The sequence below is a fragment of the Rhineura floridana genome, chromosome 20 (assembly GCF_030035675.1).
Source record: "Rhineura floridana isolate rRhiFlo1 chromosome 20, rRhiFlo1.hap2, whole genome shotgun sequence".
Classification (NCBI taxonomy): Eukaryota; Metazoa; Chordata; class Lepidosauria; order Squamata; family Rhineuridae; genus Rhineura; species Rhineura floridana.
Window position 1 is genome coordinate 2,383,774 of NC_084499.1, and position 19,776 is coordinate 2,403,549.

General features: G+C 47.5%; 1 protein-coding gene across 1 annotated transcript in view; it reads right to left on the reverse strand.

The window, feature by feature from the left end:
- Positions 1-19,776, reverse strand: part of NPDC1 (neural proliferation, differentiation and control 1) — a 54,087-nt gene that overhangs the window by 5,938 nt on the left and 28,373 nt on the right. Inside the window, exons 2-5 of the mRNA XM_061603948.1 lie at positions 10,703-10,849; positions 2,643-2,738; positions 2,298-2,468; positions 49-115 (exon numbers count right to left, since the gene is read on the reverse strand). Of these exons, the coding sequence (XP_061459932.1) occupies positions 49-115; positions 2,298-2,468; positions 2,643-2,738; positions 10,703-10,849 (481 nt within the window). The remainder of the gene's footprint in view (positions 1-48; positions 116-2,297; positions 2,469-2,642; positions 2,739-10,702; positions 10,850-19,776) is intronic.

Here is a 19,776-nt window from a genome sequence, read left to right on the forward strand (position 1 = left end):
GTGGAACTGCAGGCATCTTGCCAAGAAACGGCTTTCACGGGGGCCTACCTGCACCAGCAAATGGCCGCCACGACCAGAGCTGCAATCCCTGCAGCTGTACACACAACTATCATCCCTGCAGAGAGAGAGGGGGAGAGAGAGAGAGACCAGGGGAAGGGAGGAAGAGGGAAAAAAGCATCAGCAATATCCTCCTGGGATGACCCCCCCAACTTTATTTAGTTGCTGCAGGCACCAGCTTCATTTATTTAGCTTCATGTTTTGATGTTTTTAAGGATTTAATGGATTTGTTAATGTATGGTTCTTTGGATGTCTTTGCAAATAAATAATTAAATTTTAAATTTCTGCATGGTCTTTATGTATGCTTTGGATTTTTAAGTCTTTGTAATCTGCCTCAGGACCCACATTCCGGGTGAGAGGTGGACAAAAAGGTTTATTATTATTATTATTATTATTATTATTATTATTATTATTATTATTATTATTATTATTATTATTATTATTATTATTATTATTATTATTATTATTATTATTATGCTGTTCCACAGGACACGCTGCCCAAAGCAGGTGGCAACAAACATTGACCTTAAAAGTCAGCGTGAACCGTGCAAGCAGAGATCACCCAACATCCCAGGAATCAGAGCTTTCTTTAAAAGAGAGAGACAGAATGAACTTTCTAGCCTTTATCATTTTTAAATTAACATTTTATTTGTTTGGTTAAGCATTTACATCCTGCCCTTCATCCTGCTGGATTTCAAGGGTGGGGTACACTATAAAATCACTACCCAAAAAATCCAGCAATGAAACTGAGCCTTTGCAATTGCTCAGAGTGGGCTTAACCAACCAGTAGTTGAAATATATAGAAGAACAGCTTGTAAAAAGTGTGTGGGCAAAGATTTGGGACAAAAGCAACAGCCCGCTCCTCCTCCTGCTCTCCACCAGCCGGGACTCAAAAGGTAGACTGCCTTTGTGCATGGAGGTTCCCTCGTGGGCCACATGTCAGCAGCAGGCAGAGCCAAAACAAGAAATGGATGGAGCTAGAGCCAAAGTGGGTGGGGCCAGAGCTGGCAGATGGCAGGGCCACCCCCACAATCTCACACACACATGCATTCTATGTATATATATACACACACACGAATCCCCCCAAACAGTAATTAGTCTGCAATAAGAGATTCCCCCCCCCAAGTCTAATGGTTGCACTAGGTGTAAGGAAGACTGAGGAGGGGAAACTGCAGCGGGGGGGGCTCAATGCATCCACCTTGTGGGCCAGAGATCCCCCCTCCCTGAAGGGGTATAGGCTTGCCAAGTCCAGAGGTATGACTTCTTCCCAAACCAAGCACTGTGTGGAAGAAGAGATTCACACACTGATGGCCTTAAGACTTGATGACTGCAATCTCCTCTACACGGGGCTCCCCTTGGGCCTGCTCTGGAAGCTCCAGCTGGTGCAAAATGCAGCAGACAGACCGTCGATGAGGACAGACTACCGCTAGCACATAACTCTGGTGCTTAACTACAAGGTTGCATCGGCTGCCCTTACATTACTAGGTCAAGTACAAGGTTCTTGTATTAATTCACAAGGCCCTCCACAAGTTGGGTTCAGGATACCTTAAAGACCGCTTGATCCCTTATAGCCCTGCCCAATCACTGAGATCTTTGAGGGAATCACTGTAACTGATCCCTCCTGGCCCAGATGCATGGCTCATGTCCAACAGAAGCTGTGCGTTCAGTATTGTGGGCCCAGTTCCGTGCAACACCCAGCCGAGATGTGACAGGCCCACTTAATCTGCTGAGCTTTCGACACCTGGAGAAGACCTTTATATTTTGGCAGGCATTTTAAGTAAGTTTTGAGACGTTACGGTTAGTTCCAGAGCTTGGAAAAGTTACTTTTTTGAACCACAACTCCCATCAGCCCAATCCAGTGGCCATGCTGGCTGGGGCTGATGGGAGTTGTAGTTCAAAAAAGTAACTTTTCCAAGCTCTGGTTTAAACCTATTTATCTCTTAATTCATCTTTTCAGCCTTACTGTACACCACTTGGAGACTACCACTGACAGCTGGCATAAGGAACCTTTGGCCCTCCAAATGTGGCTGAACTACAACTCCAATCACCCCTGGCCATTGGTCATGCTTGCTGGGCTGATGGAAGTTGTAGTTCAGCAACATCTGGAGGGCCAACGGTCCCCCACCCCTGATTAGAGACTATATAAAGCTGTATATAAATATTATTTATCACATTGATAAAAATTATCTCTCATGTTCTGCCACAGGTGAAACGCCCAGTTACTTCGCTAAATAGCTTACCAAGTATGAGCGCGTCATTTGAAGAGAGGCGTGATGATTCCACCGGAGAGCTTCTGACTGCCTCTGTGGGAGGGTGAAATGTTGCAGGTGGGAGTCCCACCTGCCCCCTGGGCAAGGATTCTGATTTTGACACACCAACCTTGGAGTGCTGGCCTGCCGGGGCTGGAGTTTCTATGCAAGGTAAAATATGTCCACAGAAGTAGGAAGGGGAAAAGATTAATATATGCAGGACACTCCCCCCCCCAAACCCATGGTCCTCCCTTATTTAAAGGACAAAGCAAACTTTAACCCTGATGCTGCCTCTATGCTGTGCAGAGTGGAAGACTGTCCCCCAGAGAGACTTACCATCCTGAAGGAGACGTAGATGGGCGCCATCCTGTTTGGACAGCGCATCCGCCACTAAATCAATTTCCTCCTCTAAGTTGGGAACTGCAGCTTGCCCTAAGGAGGAAGACAAAGTTTTGCGGCATTGGAGAACAATCCAGACAAAGATTATCAACTCATTAACTGTCCGGCTTTTTAAATCCAACCAGACCAGGACTTTTAGCGGACCACATTCCTCTGGCATATTTGCATCCTAGCCTTCTTGCAACAAGTTGCTTTTTACCCCCACAGCAACCCTGTGAGGTAGGCTTGTCTGAAAGGCACCATGTGGCTGGTGCGGGGAGGCGAAGCTGGATTTCTCCCATATTGAAGCCTAATGCTATTGCCACTGGAAGACAGTTGCACATTTGTAAAACATGTTGATACATTTAAATACATGTACAATCACAGGGAAGGTGTGTATGTGTTTACCTTGAAAAAAAAGAAGGACCTCCTCACTAGTATAAATTGATAAAGCCATGATTTGTTAGAATGAAAAGTTCGGGAATATTGATTTCACCAGTCCCCCTTATTTTTCTTTTCTTTCTATGGAGTTTCAGAACAAGAGGTAGAATTTTACTGAATAACAATAAGTTGATTTTTATGTCACTTTTTACTTTTTCCCGGGTTGTACAGCTTGGGGAATAGAAACTCCACAGCTCCCTGAGAACAAATTGCTAGATTCTGCCCTGCATGTGTCTGCATGCCTAGCACACTAAAGTCAGAAAGGAATTGCTTTCACTTGCTTTCCAAAATAGTAGCTGTATTGATAAAAAAAAATCCTCTGAATACTTACTTTGCAAGTAAGCCCATCTGATATTCAGTGGGGCTTACTTCTGTGAACGTCTGCCTAGGATTGGGAATTCCAGTGATGAAAATTGAAGCAGAGCAATCTTTACTCTGGATTTGTTAATCCAGAACACTTTCGCTCTGCCCACCACCACCTTGTGGCCCCACCCAATAACCCCCAAGGGAATGTGACCCTCAACAGAACAAACAATTGCCCACCCCTGCTCTACTACAGAGGATAATGCTAGTCAATGGTTACTAGCCACAATGGCTATATTCTATACATCTGAATGCCAACTGCTGGGAATCGCAGGACAAAGTATTCTTGCACCCAGGTCCCACTTGCAGGTTTCTCATTGAGGCATCTGGCCAGCCACTTCAAGAACAGGATGCTGGACTAGATGGGCCGCTGGCCTGACCTAACTACAGGACTGTCCTTAGTAGATTTAGAGCTGCATCTTCCAAGTTCACAGAAATAAAATAAGTGCGCGCTCTTTTCCACCTCTCCCTTCCTGTGTTGCCTGCCCTGTGCCAACAATTAGATTGTATGCCCTTGAGGGCAGAGAGCTGTCCTCTGTAAAGCACCACGTACGTTGATGGCGTAATAATTACATATAGCCAGACCTCTTGAAAAGGGTATCATTGTGGAGCTCTCTCGTTTCCAGTCTGCTGTTTTCAAATTCAGTTAGACACCGTTCCCTGAATGGCAATTATGACGCTTGCCTGAGGAGCTCAGCGTCCTCGAATCAGAGTGAATGATTGCCAGGGCTTCTTGCGCACATTGTGTGGGTGGGTGGGCGGGCAGGCAGGGCCAAGAGGGAGCCAAGCGTCGCCATGTGGAGCCAGCTGGCTTGTGCACCATATTCGCTGCACTTCAAAAACAACCACCACCACCCAGAGAATGAAGGAGAAAAAGGTATATACTAGCCTTCCCTAACCTGGTGCTCTCCAGATCCTTTGGACTACAACTCCCATCAGCCGCGGCCAGTATGGTTGGAGAAGGCCGCTATGCTGTTTGTATACTGCTGTGGACAATTCAAAGTGTATTACAGCCACCCTGCAACTATAAATTATAAACTAATAATTTTATAGAAGTGGCAAGATTTGAACTGGGGACTTGGCAACTTCACATTCTTGCCGTTGCCACTGCATTTTGTAGTCTGTTTTTAAGATGTTTTAGAGTGTTTTTCGCGTTTTGTTTGCCGCCCTGGGCTCCTTATGAGAGGAAGGGTGGGATAGACATTTAATTAACAACAACTTCTTATATCAGGGATAAGGAACCTGCGGCCCTCCAGATGTTGGGGGATTATGACTCCCATCATTCCAGACCCCTGGCCGTGCTGGCTTAGGATGGAGCCCAACATTATCTCAATGGCCACAGATGTTCTCCAGCCCTCACTTGTTTGAAGCCTCAGCTCAAAGTAGGACAGAGAGGGTGCAACCTGCATTCCCCTCACCGCCAACCAGAGAGGTTCCCCACAGACCACAGACACGAGCCCCTGGCATCCCTTTCTCTTAGAAATCAAGTGCTGATTTTCTTTATTTTTATCTGTTCATAAATATATTTGTATACTGCTATTTTGTTAAAAACTTCAAAGTGGTTTACAACAAGTTAAAAAAATAACAATAACCATGCAATTAAAAACATTAAAAATACAATAAAAACAAAGGTTAACTATTGCAAAAAGGCATCTTCTTAATTATGGCGGAACAGAAAAGTTTTCAGCAGACATTTAAAAGAAACAGAAGGCACCTGCTGACATCAATTTTAACACTTTCATCCATTTTACTCTTGAAGCAAGCAATTGTTTTTCTTTTCTTCTAAAAAAGTCTACATTTCTGGACTTTTCTCCTCCCTCCTCCTACCTGCCATAATGGACAAACTATCTGAGATTAAAATACAGGTTTTAGTGGCTTGCATGAAATAGCAGGCCAACAGGTAGTCCTTTATGATCTATCACCTACCAGTTGTTGACCAGTTATTTTCTGGGAGGGGGTCGAATGCATTGAGTTGTTCTCCCCACTGCCAAACTCCAAAATTCTGTATATCAGCATACTTTGGAGATCCCTTACCCAGAGTACACCTCACATCCCATGAAAGCAAGCCCCTCACTCACAAGATCTCTCCCCCCCCCCCAAATCCATCCTGGGCACACTATTAGAGTTTTCTTTATACACATCCTTGTAGCCAGAGCATTATTATCCTAAAACCTGTTAATAGTTCACGACTCTGCCAACTTCCCCAGCATTTTATTGTTTGGGACATGAAAACTCTTTAATAATGCAACGTGCAACATAGCACAGAGCCTAATAAACCTACTGTCTCTCCTCACCATCACTCCAGGCTGAATGAAGGTCTAACTTTGCAAAGTTAACAGAGCTTCACTTTTTGCTCTGAATAGCTTTAGGAATAAAAGGGGGGGCACCAGCCAAATCCAAGTTTGCTCATTTCATGTCCTTAAAACCATCATCTTTCCAGCCCTTGAGCGTCTTACGTTAAAATATCACCATAATCTCCTTTTATTTGTTTAGAAGACTTTGTAAACCTCGTGATCAAAAGATTCTTAAGTGGTGTACATAAAAAACAATATAAAACTATCATCACTAACATACAAATAAAATCATAGCTGGATTATATATCCTGATAGGCATCCTAGCAGGCATCTGAACGCATACAAGGGTATACTGACAAGTAACACCAGATTTGACCCAGATCACAGCCCATTAGACCTGCAACAACAAAAAATGTTTTTAATGTTGCTGTGTGGGGTGCTCCTGTTCACAGTGCCAGCCAGCCATGCCCTTCCAGGGTACTCTATTCCATTCACCCAGCCAGCATGGCCAAGGTCAGGCTGATCTGTAGGGTGGTGCGCCCTTTGTGCCTCTGCAGAAGGGAATCGCTTTTCTAGGGCTTGGGGGAAGAGAGGCCAGTCTGTTTCTCCAAAGGTTCTATCAGAAGTTAAATCACTACCTGAATCAAAAGAACGTTATAAACCGCATAGGATCTGAGAAGCCCAAAACTTCCAGCACTTTAAAGAGAAAAAAAGAAGAGATACCATAAGTTGCAGATAATCTCCCCGGGTAACTGAAATGCAATTCAAACAGCAATTCCTTAACAACCAAACTCTTATATAACCTCCCATCTGTTGCTAAGAGTTATCACTTTGCCTGAAACAACATTATAGGCAGAAGATTGGGAACCTCATTGTACAAAGAATGTTTGCTCACTGCTCTGGTCAGGGACCAGAAAGTTCTTAACAAAGTGATACTGGGTTTCCGGTGCATCTTCTACCAGTGGAGTGGGATAGCATCTCCACGGTGGAGCGCCTGCTTTGCATGCAGGAGGTCCCAGGTTCAATCTACTGGGGGAGTTCTCAGTAGATAGAGCAAGTGACCCTGTTGAAGCCCTTGTCATGCTGTGGGACAGCGAGGCGTGTCAGGACCTTGACACGGTTGCCCCCAAGGGCCCTCTCTGGCACCGTGGAGCCTGCTTTGCACCCTGGTACACCAGTGAGCTAAGGGCAATGAAACAGGCTGGACAACGGCTAAAGTGCAAGTGGTGAAAGACATGCTGTGAGGCTGATCGGGCAAGAGTAAAACATCATAACCGTGCCTACTGTGTGGCTGTGAGGGTGGCGAAGAAGGCCCACCTCTCTGCCACCATCACATCTTCAAGTAGCTGTCCAATGGAGCTTTTCTGTATTGTCAGGGGTCTGTTGACATCAACTCCAGGAAATGGAGTTTTAGACCCTTCGGAGGCCCACTGTGAATTGTTTGCAAGGCACTTTGAGGGTAAAGTTGTTTGCCTCCGCAGCAATCTTGATGTCTCATCCACATCTACTGTAGTCCCCAGTGAGGTGGCCAGTGCAATGTCTGCTGCAACTTCTTGGGAACAGTTTTAGCTGTTGTGACGTGGACAAGGTGTTTGCAACGATACGGCCAACAACGTGTCCTCTCAACCCTTGCCCTTCTTGGCCTATTAAAGTTTGCTGAAGGGGTTTGATCGAGTGGATCCAGGCTGTGGTCAATCCATTGTTGTGGCAGGGAGGGGTTCCAGCCACCCTGAAAAAGGTGGTGATCTGAGTGCTCCTGAAAAAGTCCACCCTGGACTGATTGGTTTGCGACAACTACCACTCAGTCGCAAGTACTCCCTTTTTAGGGAAGGTGATTGAGAGGGTTGTTGTGCAGCAATTGCAGGTACTCTTGGATGAAAATGATTATCTTGACCCATTCCAGTCGGGGTTCAGGCCTGGTTATGGGACTGAATCTGCCTTGGTTGCCCTGATGGATGACCTTTATCAGGAGAAGGACAGGGGGAGCGCAGCCTGTTATCTTGCCATGCTCGCCTCCGTAGCAATCTTGATGCCCCATCCATATCGGCCATAGTCCCCAGTGGGGTGTCCAGTGCAACGTCTGCTGTACCTTCTTGGGATCGGTTTCAGTTGATGCAGCCTGATGACATCGACAAGGTGCCTGCGACAATGCAGCCAGCAATGTGTCCTCTTGGCCATTGCCCTTCTTGGCTTATTAAAGTTGCTGAGGGGGTTTGACTGAGTGGATCCAGGGTGTGGTCAACGCATCATTGCAGGAGGGAGTGGTTTCAGCCACCCTGAAAGAGGCGGTGATCCGACAGCTCCTGAAAAAGCCCACCCTGGACCCATTGGTTGGCAACAACTACCACCCAGTCGCAAATACTCACATCTTAAGGAAGGTGATTGAAAGGGTTTCATCCAAGTACTCTTGGATGAAACAGATTATCTTGACCCATTCCAGTCTGGGTTCAGGCCTGGTTATGGGACTGAATAGGCCTTGGTTGCCCTGATGGATGACCTTTATCAGGAGAAGGACAGGGGGAATGCGACTCTGTTACTCTTACTTGATCTCTCAGTGGCTTTTGATACCATTGACCATGGTATCCTTCTGGGCCGACTTGGTGAGATGGGTATTGGAGGCACTGTTTTAGAATGGTTCCAATCCTATCTCCCGGGTCATTTTCAGAGAATAGCATTGGGCAATTGTCTTTCGACCCCCTGGCAATTGTGCTGTGGGGTGCTGCAGGGTACCATCGTGTCCCCCATCAATATGAAGCTCTTGGGAGTGGTCATCAGGAGATTTGGGGCAAGGTGTCAGCAGCACGCTGACGATACCCAGCTCTATTTCTCTGTAACATCTGAATTGGGAGAGACCATGCAAGCCCTGGACCAGTGCCTGGACTCAGTGGTGGGCTGGATGAGGGACAATAAACTAAGTGTGGATCCTAGCAAGATGGAGACACTGTGGGTTGGTGGTTCCCACATTCGGATAATTAGTCAGTTGCCTACTTTGGATGGGGTCGTTCTTCCTCTGAAAGAGCAGGTCTGTAGTCTGGGGGTGCTCCTGGATCCATCTTTGTTGCTAGGAGTGTCTTTTATCCGCTTGAGGTGGTAAGACAGCTGCATCCGTTTCTGGACTGGGATAGCCTGACCACTGTTGTGCATGCACTGGTAACCTCCAGGCTGGATTACTATAATGTGCTCTATGTGGGGCTGCCCTCGAAGTTGGTCTGGAAGCTGCAGCTGGTGCAAAATGTGGTGGAGAGACTGCTCACTGGGGCAGGGTATTGCCAACATATCACCCTGCTGCCAAAAGAATTGCACTGGCTACCTATTAGCTACTGGGCTAAGTTCAAGGTTCTCGATTTGGTGTACAAAGTTCTATACAGCTTGGGACCAGGATACCTAAAAGACCACCTTACACCTTATATATCCAGTCGATCACTGCGCTCTGCAGGTGAGGGCCTCCTGCAGATACCATTTTATCAGAAGGTCCGTTCCGCACAACATAGGAAGCAAACCTTTAGTGTTGTGGCCCCTACCCTTTGGAATTCCCTCCCTGTAAATAACAGACAGGCGCCATCTCTTTTCGGCGCCTATTGAAGACCTTCCTCTTTCAACAAGCCTTTTATGTAGAGAGTTTATCCCAGTTTGTGTTGGAATCACTTTTTAATATGTTTTTAAACCTTTTGTTAAAAAAGGTGTTTTTAAAGCTTTTTTTAAAAAACAAAGATTTTTTTAAAGATGTTTTGTTTTAATATATTTTAAAGTTTGTTTTTATGATGTTTTAAAGTGTTTTAGTGCTTTTCTTTGCCACCCTGAGCTCCTACTGGGAGGAAGGGTGGGATATAAATCTAAAAAATAAAATAAAATAAACAAATCCCCAATGGCATCTGCTCGTGGGGCTTGGGAGTGTCTCCTGGATGGAACCCTGGACAGCCCCTGCCAGTCAGTGTTGACAGAACTGAGCTAGACTGATCAAGGGCATGACGAAGTATAAGGCACCTTCCTGTGTTCCTTTGCTCCTTTCCAACACTGTTCTCACCCTTCAAGGTATGGGTGGCAGAAGACAGATACAGCCAGGTGTGTCAAGGGCTGCCTGGGTACATTCCTCTGAGTCAGAAAGGTTCTTTATACAACAAGTGGCAAGGATTGAACTCAGGACCTCCTTTAACGCTTCTAGAACCATCTAGTGTATTGGACAAGAGTGAATGGCACTGAAGGGCACTGAAGTGTTTTTTTGAGTTATTGCCGTTAGCTGCCTAGAGATGGCACTATTGCTTATCAAGATCCACAGAGTTAAAAAAAACCCAGCAGGGAAGCCCCTAGAAAATGAACACTGTCTATTCTACTTAGGAGAACTTATCTGGATGCGTCCCCTATTGCTAGAGATGCTGCGCTTCAAACGAATAAGAAACACGCCAAATATTGATGCAACAAGCATGCTATTGCAAGAATTCGTACTCCTTCCTCTCAAATCTGCAGGATTTTTTTTTATCAAACCCACCAGAAAAAGTTTCAGCAAGCATTGTCATGCCATAGGAATGCCGGTTTTATGCTGTCACAATTATCTGCCTTGTCACAATTACACATTTTATTCCATGTTCTCACAATAGCTTCTACAAACTCCCTTTAAGCACTCAAAAGTCTGGTCTGTGCTAGTGGTTTTCACCTTTCACACCAACACGTGGAAACTGCCTGCAAGTCTCCCAAGGAAATGCAACTCTGAGCAAACACTATGATCTGATGATGCAGTGCAACTTGGAGCAAGTCTCCATGTTGTACAACAAGGAAAACTGGAAAGTGAAAATGCAGAGGACAACATGGAAACTAGACTTTCAGTTCAGGTGTGAATTGTCCACAAAATAAGCTTGTTGGCTGGGAATGGGGAACGGAATCAGCAATATAGTTTTGGCTGAGAGTTTCTGCACCTAGCCCTACCATTGGCTGCTCGCCTCTTGGAGATGCATTTCCCGTGTCCATCCTCAACAAACTGGGGGAGACATGGGCCACAGGTGAACGATCCGGGGAGACAGAACTCGCGCCGCTGTAGAGTGCAATCCAAGCTTCGAGGACATGACTCTGTTCCTAAATGGAAAAAAAAGAAAAGGATGCATCAGAGTTGTCTGTATTTTGCAGAACCCAAGTTGCAGTGGTGGCTGACGGTCCCATGTCAGTGGGGCACTGGAATCTGCTCTGGGTTGCAGTCCGAGCTTTCAAGGAGCTGCCCGAAGTGCTGAAAGTTCAGATAAACCCCAGGGCAGATTCCACTGCTCCACTGACATGGAGTCATCAGTCACCCCAATCGCCACAGACAGAGCAGATGAAAGGGTCCTCTGGCTCAGCCCCCTAATTCACTTTGTGGCCAACCAGATGCCTCCAGGATACTCACAAAGAGGCCACAAAGCCCACAACCCTCCCCTGAGCTTTCCCTCTCCCTCAGCAACTGATATTCAACTGCCCATCATCTCTGAACAGGGACGGAGCTCCTAGTCATCAAACACTCTTTTTGAAAATCCATCCACGCTATGGGCCTTCACGTTCTGCGGCCCTGAATTCCACAAATTAATCCTTTATTTGGTCTGTCCTGAATCTACCACCCACCCATTTCATTGGCTGACACCCCCTCCTGACATCTAGCTTTGGGGACAGGGAACCTCTATCCCACCCCCCTATTTCCACGGGCATCTGCAGGAATTTTCCAGGTGGGGGGCAAAGCAAAACACTGAAGGGGGGGAGCAGACTACTTTCTCACACACAAACACAAAAGTAAGAACAGCGCCTGCACATTTTGCCTCACATCTCAGGTTCTACAGATGCTAGAAATTTTTTTTTAAAAGGAATCTGGGAATCTGAGAGTTATAGTTCATCGGGGGGGGGAGACACTGCCTCTTCTCCCCCTGCCCGTGGACACCCCTGCCCATCTCTTTTCTAACCTGAAGAGTAGAGCTTGCTGAAACGGCCTTTCGAAATCCTCCAGCCTGTCTCGGTCCAGAGAAATGGGGATGGGGGGTATTTTCCCCAAATTTCTCCAGGGGGAGGAGAAATTCTCCAACAGTTTCTGGAGGTGGGGGCTCACCATGAGCAGTGGGCCAGTAGCCACAGCTCCTTCCCTCCAAAGGCAATTGCTGCTGCAGCTGGACTAGCAGTCCAGCCGTTACCATTTCGCATCCTCCACAATGCCCCGACGACCGAACAGAATTCGAGGGCACGGGAACGGTGGGCCATTAAAAAAAAACACCAGCAGAGAATAGTTGGGAGAAAATTCTGCAGAGTGGCATTCTTTTTTCAAGGGGAGAAAAGGGAAAAGACCACAGAAACTCTCAAAAACTAATTCTGAGAAATTTCAGCTCACTCTGCTAAAAAGCCCCCAACTTTTCAGCCTTTCCTTGCTAGGGATGGTGCCCCAACCCCTGATCGTTGGGGTTGCTCCTTGCTGCCCACTTTCCCATCTCCGCAATGTCCTTTAAGGAGACGGAGCAATCTGAACCGCTCCTTCTGGGAGGCAATAAACCATGATCTCTGGGCTCAACAAGAACAAACCCTGGCTACAGAATGTGTTTTGTTGAAAACAAACCACAATCCCTGGGGACAAGGCTAAGCCAGGGATCGTTGTTCATTTCCTCCTAGCAGAAAGCAAGAGCCACAAAGAAGGCACAGTTCACTTGTGCATGGTAAGCCACGGCTTATGGCTTATCCTGATGAGCAGAACTGCCTTCCAACTACAGCTGTGCCACAGATCTTCATGAACGAGCATCTCCATGGGGGGGGGGGCAGGGGAGAGATTTAGTTCAATTCACATTTTAATATGAACCCACCAAATTTGCACTTCCTGAACTAATATGCGAAGCAAAACGCAGCTAGTCTTTGAAATTTGCACTTCTCCAAGTCTTGTGGCAGCAGCTCAGCACCCCTAAAAAGTGTATTTTACTGAAAGCAACATGCAAAAAATGTGAATAGTTGGGGAAATGGCTTTTTAAAAAATGCACGTTAGGAGCAGCGTGCACAAAGAGTACATATGAATTTTCCTCTGGGATTTTTTTTTTTTATAGATAATTGTGTACTGTAAATTGTTAACAGTTTGAAGAAATGGGGAAACTGAATTTAATGTTAGAAAAATGAGACTCCCAACCATCTCTTTTTCATCTGCCCCTAAGCCATAGCAAACGCATTCACTTGCTGGATGCCAACTTCAAGACGCTCTGCATGCAAAAGTCGGCCAGCAGAAGGGACGGTTCAAAGGAAGCTGGAGCCTCCCTTCAATCCTGCTCCTTCCAGGAACTGCTTGCTCAAATGTGGACTAAAGAGGAGGTGGCGGAGGAGACTGAATCACCACCCCCACCCCCACCCGGAAAGCAAATAAGCTGGGCTCAAGTGATGCCCAGCCTACCAGGAGGCAGTATTTAATTTCATGAAGCAGGCTCACGTTGTGCGGAGGGCTGATTGCTTATTGCCAAGCAATAAAGAACATGGAATGGGGTGCAGGGATGGGAAGAGCATCCTTGATCATTTGCTTATAAGAAAGAAACGAGCAGAAGGCGGCTCAAAGAAAGAGGAGGAAGTGGCAACAGGGAGGTGGGTGGGGAGGAGGCAACGACACAGGAGCAGTTTCCATCCACAACATCGGTGCAGAGCAACCAGGATAACTGGGCTTCCCACATGGAGCCTTCAAAGAAAGAAAAAGTCTTGATAATGCTGGTGCCTGGGAGCGACTGCTTGCAGTGTGCAACCCGAGGCGGGGGACTCATTTCCCCATCACAGATGCATCCCCACTGGCCATCCCTTTCAGAGATCTTCTAGTTTTTAAAATGAAAAGAAAAAAATTAACTGCACAATTTAATAATGACTTGCTTAATGAATCCCTCCCTTTCCTCTCCTGGGTCAAACTATATTTATTTATCTCCTTAAACAATGACACCGCCTTAGGTGGAAAGCCCCTGTAAGGGGCAGGGGCCCGTCTTCTTTAATGCTGTTACCTAAGGGCGCTGGAAAATTCCTCCTCTTGTTGAGATGCTAGTCCTCAGGGGCAGGAGGCAGCCAGCCCAGATCCAAAGGGTGCATCTGTGCCACAGGCCTGCATCGGTTTTATGTGCCCGTTCAACTGTAAGAGTGTCCTCCCAAAGTCTCAAGGGAAATGCCGTTTGGCAAAGGTGCTGGAGATCCCAACAGCCACCCCTGTGCAGAGCTGTATCCCCTGGGAGGGAGGAGCATCAATGGAGCTTATTTAGTGGCTTATTGTGTCTGCAAGTCCTACAGTTTTTAAAAAAAGGTAAAGGTGTCCCCGCACTTGTAGTGCGAGTCGTTTCCGACTCTTAGGGTGACATCTTGCGATGTTTACTAGGCAGACCGTATATATGGGGTGGGATTGCCAGTTCCGTCCCCGGCCTTTCTTTACCCCCCAGCATATGCCGGGTACTCATTTTACCAACCATGGATGGATGGAAGGCTGAGTGGACCTCGACCCCTTTTACCGGAGATTCGACTTCCTCCTTCCGTTGGAATCGAACTCCGGCCGTGAGCAGAGCTTCAGCTGCGTTACCGCCACTTACCACTCTGCGCCACGGAGGAAGGGCAGAATAACAACAACAACAATCTGTGCATGTTGCACAAAGCAGAGCAGCGCATGCAGATTTTTACCTTTGTGCAATGGACTAGTTCCTACACAAATTCACGCATCCCTCTCTCCCTTCCAGCAAAGCAGGTACAAGGCATCATCACCACCCAAGAGCACCTTGCAGCTAGGTTAGAATGCTTGGGTGTGTGGGGGAACCAGGGGGTAGCCTAGGGACAGTTCTGAGGGACAGATGGAGAAGCCTGCATTGGGCACACGGGCAAAACCATACCTTACACCCTCCTCTCATGGCAAGTTACAGAAATTCACAGTATGAGAAACCCTTAAAGCACACAACATTCACAGGCTCCTGAAAACGTGCATCTCAGATGCTGAAGGCCAGGGTGAAGAGGTTCGTCTTGGTTGTTGTTGTTATGTGCCTTCAAGTCGACCACGACTTATGGCGACCCTATGAATCAGTGACCTCCGAGAGCCTCTGTCATGAACCACCCTGTTCAGATCTTGTAACTTCAGGTCTGTGGCTTCCTTTATGGAATCAATCCGTCTCTTGTTTGGCCTTCCTCTTTTTCTACTCCCTGCTGTTTTTCCCAGCATTATTGTCTTTTCTAGTGAATCATGTCTTCCCGTTATGTGTCCAAAGTATGATCACCTCAGTTTCATCATTTTAGCTTCTAGTGACAGTTCTGGTTTAATTTGTTCTAGCACCCAATTATTGGTCTATTTCGCAGTCCATGGTATGTGCAAAGCTCTCCAGGTGCACCTCTGTGGAGAGGAAACCCCACAACTTAGAATGCCCTCTCCTGGGGCCCGAACTTCCAAGGGTGGCGGAACTATCAAGAAGGCCCCCTCTGCTGATCTTAACACCCATGAGGGTCTATAAAGGAAGGAGGCTGTCGCTCACATATTTGGGCCTGAGTCGTTTAGGGCTTCACGTCGCTTAGGGTGCATGGAACACCCAAGAAAAATCCAGGCAACATGAGAGAACTCTCATGCTGCTCTTCCAGATCAAGGAGATCCACCAAGCAAAGTTGCCCAGTGGCTCAAGAACTTGCTGCTGCCTCTGTCTTCTCCCTTCCTGTCAGCAGACAGCTCCTGGGCCTGCTTTGCCCTTGGTGAGGTTCTCCCCTGTTCCACTTGCCCCCTTTCCTAGGCCCTTCCCTCTCTGCCCCCCTCCACCTCTACCAAGGACTTAGCAGCAGCAGAGATACTTATCAATCTAATGAAAGTTCCACGAAGGTTATCAGCTGCCATTTACAGTCTCCTATTACAACCGACCCCACCGCACGGCTACTTAAGAAGCAATTAAACTCACATTTGGTGGTGGCTAATGGTGCTGGAAATTTCGCTTTGAGAAGGGCAGCGAGTGGGGAGGAAGGCCAGCCTCATTTACCAGCACCCTCGCCTTCATAAACTGGAGCCCTTTTGTACATCCTTATAAAAGAATTAGACACATATGCAGTAGATTGTTCCATCAAGCATTGCTGCAACATAATCGGAGATTGCTTTGCAAAGGTGTATGACACAACAGCCTCGCTGATGCCAACCAGGTCTGTGCCTGGATGGGAGGGCTAGCGTGGAACCCCACATACACTTACTTGCCTTGAGTTCCGCAGAAGGAAATGGATATAAGTAAAGCCTCCACACTCAATGACAGTCTACCTGCAAATGCGCTACACTGGCTTTCAGTGTGGTGGTTCAAAGAAGAATGGAGACCACATGCCCTCACAGACAGCCTTCCTGGGGGGCACATGCCACTGAGGGAAAGGCCCAGAGGCAAATGTGGGCTGAGCAGAGGATGTAGCTCTTACCCTTTGCATAATAGGCTGTATTCCAGCCAGCGGAGACTGGTGGCTCTGATGTCAGTGGGGTAGTGGAATCCACTCTTGGTTTTAGCAACAGCCCCTTGGAAGTTCAAACTAAAACCCGGGGCGGATTCCACTGCCCCACTGATATCGGAGCCACCAGTCTCCGCTGATTCCAGCCCTGCCAACATACACACACCTCTTCCTCACCCTGGCATGCCAGAGGCATCATCACAGTTTACGGGCACATTCGGGTCAGGCAAAAGCACTGAAGGGGGACCCAAAACAGAGGGGTGCTTAGGGGTGTGTGGCCTTGGGAGAGAGTGCAGCTGAAGGGGAGCCCCCAGGGCCAGAAAGAGGCCTGGAGGACTCACTCTTCATCCCTCCACCTGTTCTACCTTGCAGGGTCCTTGGTCTAAGGAAGCTGCCTTATACCAAGTCAGACTCATTGGTCCACCTAGGCCAGTACTGTCTGCACTGACCGGCAGCGGCTCTCTGGGGTTTCAGGCAGAGTTTTCTCCTGGCCCTACCTGGAGATGCTGCCGGGAACTGCACCTGGGACCTTCGGCATGCACAGATGGATAAAGCGGGCGAGGGGTCTTCTCTAAAGACTTTTGTCTCCCTGGAGCAAACACAGGAGATGTGTCATCATCAGTTGCAGGTGGGAGGGCAGCCAAGTATAATGCAAAGCACCAAGACTGATGGGGGGCTGGGCTGGGCTAGTATGTCCAGAAACCTGTAAGTACCCCTGCAAGGGAGGGCACTTGCTCTCCTTGCGGGCTTCCCAGAGGCTGTCCACTGCCGGGGACATTGTCTGCTGGATTAGAGGAAGCTGTGGTCTGATCCAAACTGAGTTCGGCAGGGGATTTGATTAGCAGATGATGTACAAGGAACAGCCGTTCCATGGTATGTCGTTCACACTGCTCTTTGCCTTAGGTGTCGCCTAATAGCCCTGCAAAATAAGCATGAAATAGTCCCATTTCACAGATGGCAAAGAGACGCCAAGAGATAAGTAAGTGGCCCCAGGACACGGCAAATCTATGGCCCAGCACAGACGCAAACCTGGGACTTTCAGCTTCATAATCTCCTCCAACGAGCTTTACATTTCCCTTGGGATCATTTTTAGTGCCATGTCGGTTTTCATCAATACCCATCATTTACTGACCGGGCTTTTAAAAAAAATTAACCTAGGGTCATTACCAACTAAGGTCTACTCAGAATAGACCCACTAAGCAGAATCAACATCAGCTTTAACCCCTCGTCTTCATTATTTTGTTGTTCACTGACCTCCCAAAAAGTAAGTCAAGGGTGCTGCATTTTTAAAAATAAATAAATAAAAGTAGTGGCTGGTCAGATCCAAGTTTTCCTGGATGAATCAGAGTATCTAGACCCTTTTCAACCAGGCTGCAGGCCTGGTCATGGACAGAGATTGCCCTGGTTGCCCTGCTTGATGACCTACGCCGGGCATCAGACGGGGAGTGCGTCCCTGTTGGTGCTGTTGGACCTCTTGGCGGCCTTCGATACGATCGACCACGGTATCCTTCTGGGCCATCTAGCTGGGATAGGATTGGGAAACACTTTTACGGTGGTGCAGGTCCTAACGGATGGACAGGACCCAGAAAGTGGTGCTGAGAGACTACTGCTTGACCCCCTGGCCGTTGGCCCACGGGGTACTGCAGGGTTCCATTCTGTCTCCCATGCTCTTTAACATCTATATGAAACCGCTGGGAGAGGTCATCTAGAGTTTTGGAGTACAATGTCATCAATATGCTGATGACGCTCAACTCTATCTCTCCCTACCACCTATTGCTAGTCGGGCGGTATATAAGTCTAATAAATAATAATCATCATCATCTCAGGGAGGAAGCACTCATCCTGTACCAGTGCCTGGAGGCTGTGAAAGCCTGGATGTGGGCTAACAAACTGAAAAGTAACCCAGACAAGACAGAAGTGTTGCTGGTCAAGGGGGAACATGTGCCAGGGATAGGGTTGCAACCTATTCTGGATGGGGTTGCACTCCCCTTGGAGGAGCAAGTCTGCAGTTTGGGAGTCCTCCTGGATCCTGCCCTGCTGCTTGAATATCAGGTGGCTGCGGTAGCCAGGAGTGTGTTTGGCCAGCTCAAACTGGTCTACCAGCTGTATCCATTCCTGAAACGGTTGACTTGGCCACAGTGACACACGCATTGGTGACAGCAAGGCTTGATTACTGTAATGCACTCTACGTGGGGCAGCCTTTTAAAGCGGTTCAGAAACTGCAGTTGGTTCAGAATGTGGCAGCCAGAATGCTAACTGGATCACAACGCAGGGAGCATATCAACTCCACTGGCTCCCAATTTGTTCCGGGCCCAATTCAGAGTGCTGGTTTTGACCTTTAAAGCCCTGCATGGCCTGGGAGCAATGTGCCTGAGGGACCAGTTATACCCATATGTACCTGTTGGTGATTTAAGATCAGCTGCCTCTGGTCTCCTTTGCATGCCCGGAATGAAAGATGTTAGACTGGCAGGCATGCAGGAGAGAGCCTTTTCAGCTGTGACCCCCATGCTCTGGAATACCTTACCCCAAGAAGTTCATGCTGCTCCCTCCCTGTTGGTTTTCTGGAGACTTCTGAAATGATCTTGTTCCGGAGAGGACTGAGGGTAGAGCCTGACACTGACTTTATACTTTCTGTGTTAATGTTTACCTCTGTAGTCCCTTCAGTACCACTCCTTATATATGTGTGTGTATATACTGCATTTTATGTATTTTAATTGCATTGTATTTTAATTTATTTTAATGTTTCTGTGATTTTTATTGTGTACAATTTTTATTATGTATGTGTTTGATTTTAATGTAAGCTGCCCTGAGTGCCCCATTACAGGGTAGAAGGGAGGGATAGAAATATTTTAAATAAATAAATAAAACCAAACCCCAGAAGGACACACCGGCAAGAGGCTTTCAGAAGCTCAGCCAGGCTGACTGGACAACTGTCTTACGAGGAGCAGGCTCCATTTCATCACTTGGTCAGGGGAGTCAAACTGCGCAAATGGTAAGAAAAATCAGGTTCATCCTCCTGTTGCTTAAAACAAAACAAAAAATCAGTGCTGCAAATCCTCTGCCCACCTTCCAGGGGGCCTTATATAACTGCTCTGTTGATGACCTGAACGCTTTGCGGGGTGAGGAGTCAGAATCGCTAAGAGCTTTAATGCAGTCCAGAAAGCCGGTGGAGGCCACGACGTCCTTCCGAGGCTGCACCTAAGCGGAAGCAAACAGAGCCAACCGCTCCCATCCTGTGATTGTTCCGGGAAACCCTCCCGGATTTCACACAATGGGTTTCTGGCCTTGGCAGAGGCCCCGGCCACACAAGCTGGCCTTCGACGCAAAAGGCCCTTCCCTGAGTGGCTCCAGAGCAGACAGACAGAGAATTCTAAAAGCAGAGATGTACAAATGCAGTCACAACCGGCCACCACTTGGGAGGGCAGCAGCAAAATAAGGCACGATCCTAGAGGGACACTTGCCAAAACACTTCCACTCTTCCCTTGCTAGGACACGAGGGCTGTCTGATCATACGCGTTTCACCACCCGTGCATGCACTTTGCCGGTTATTTTCCAGGTTTAGGGTAACTTGAAATCTGCCTTATAGCAAGTCAGGCCACTGGTCCATC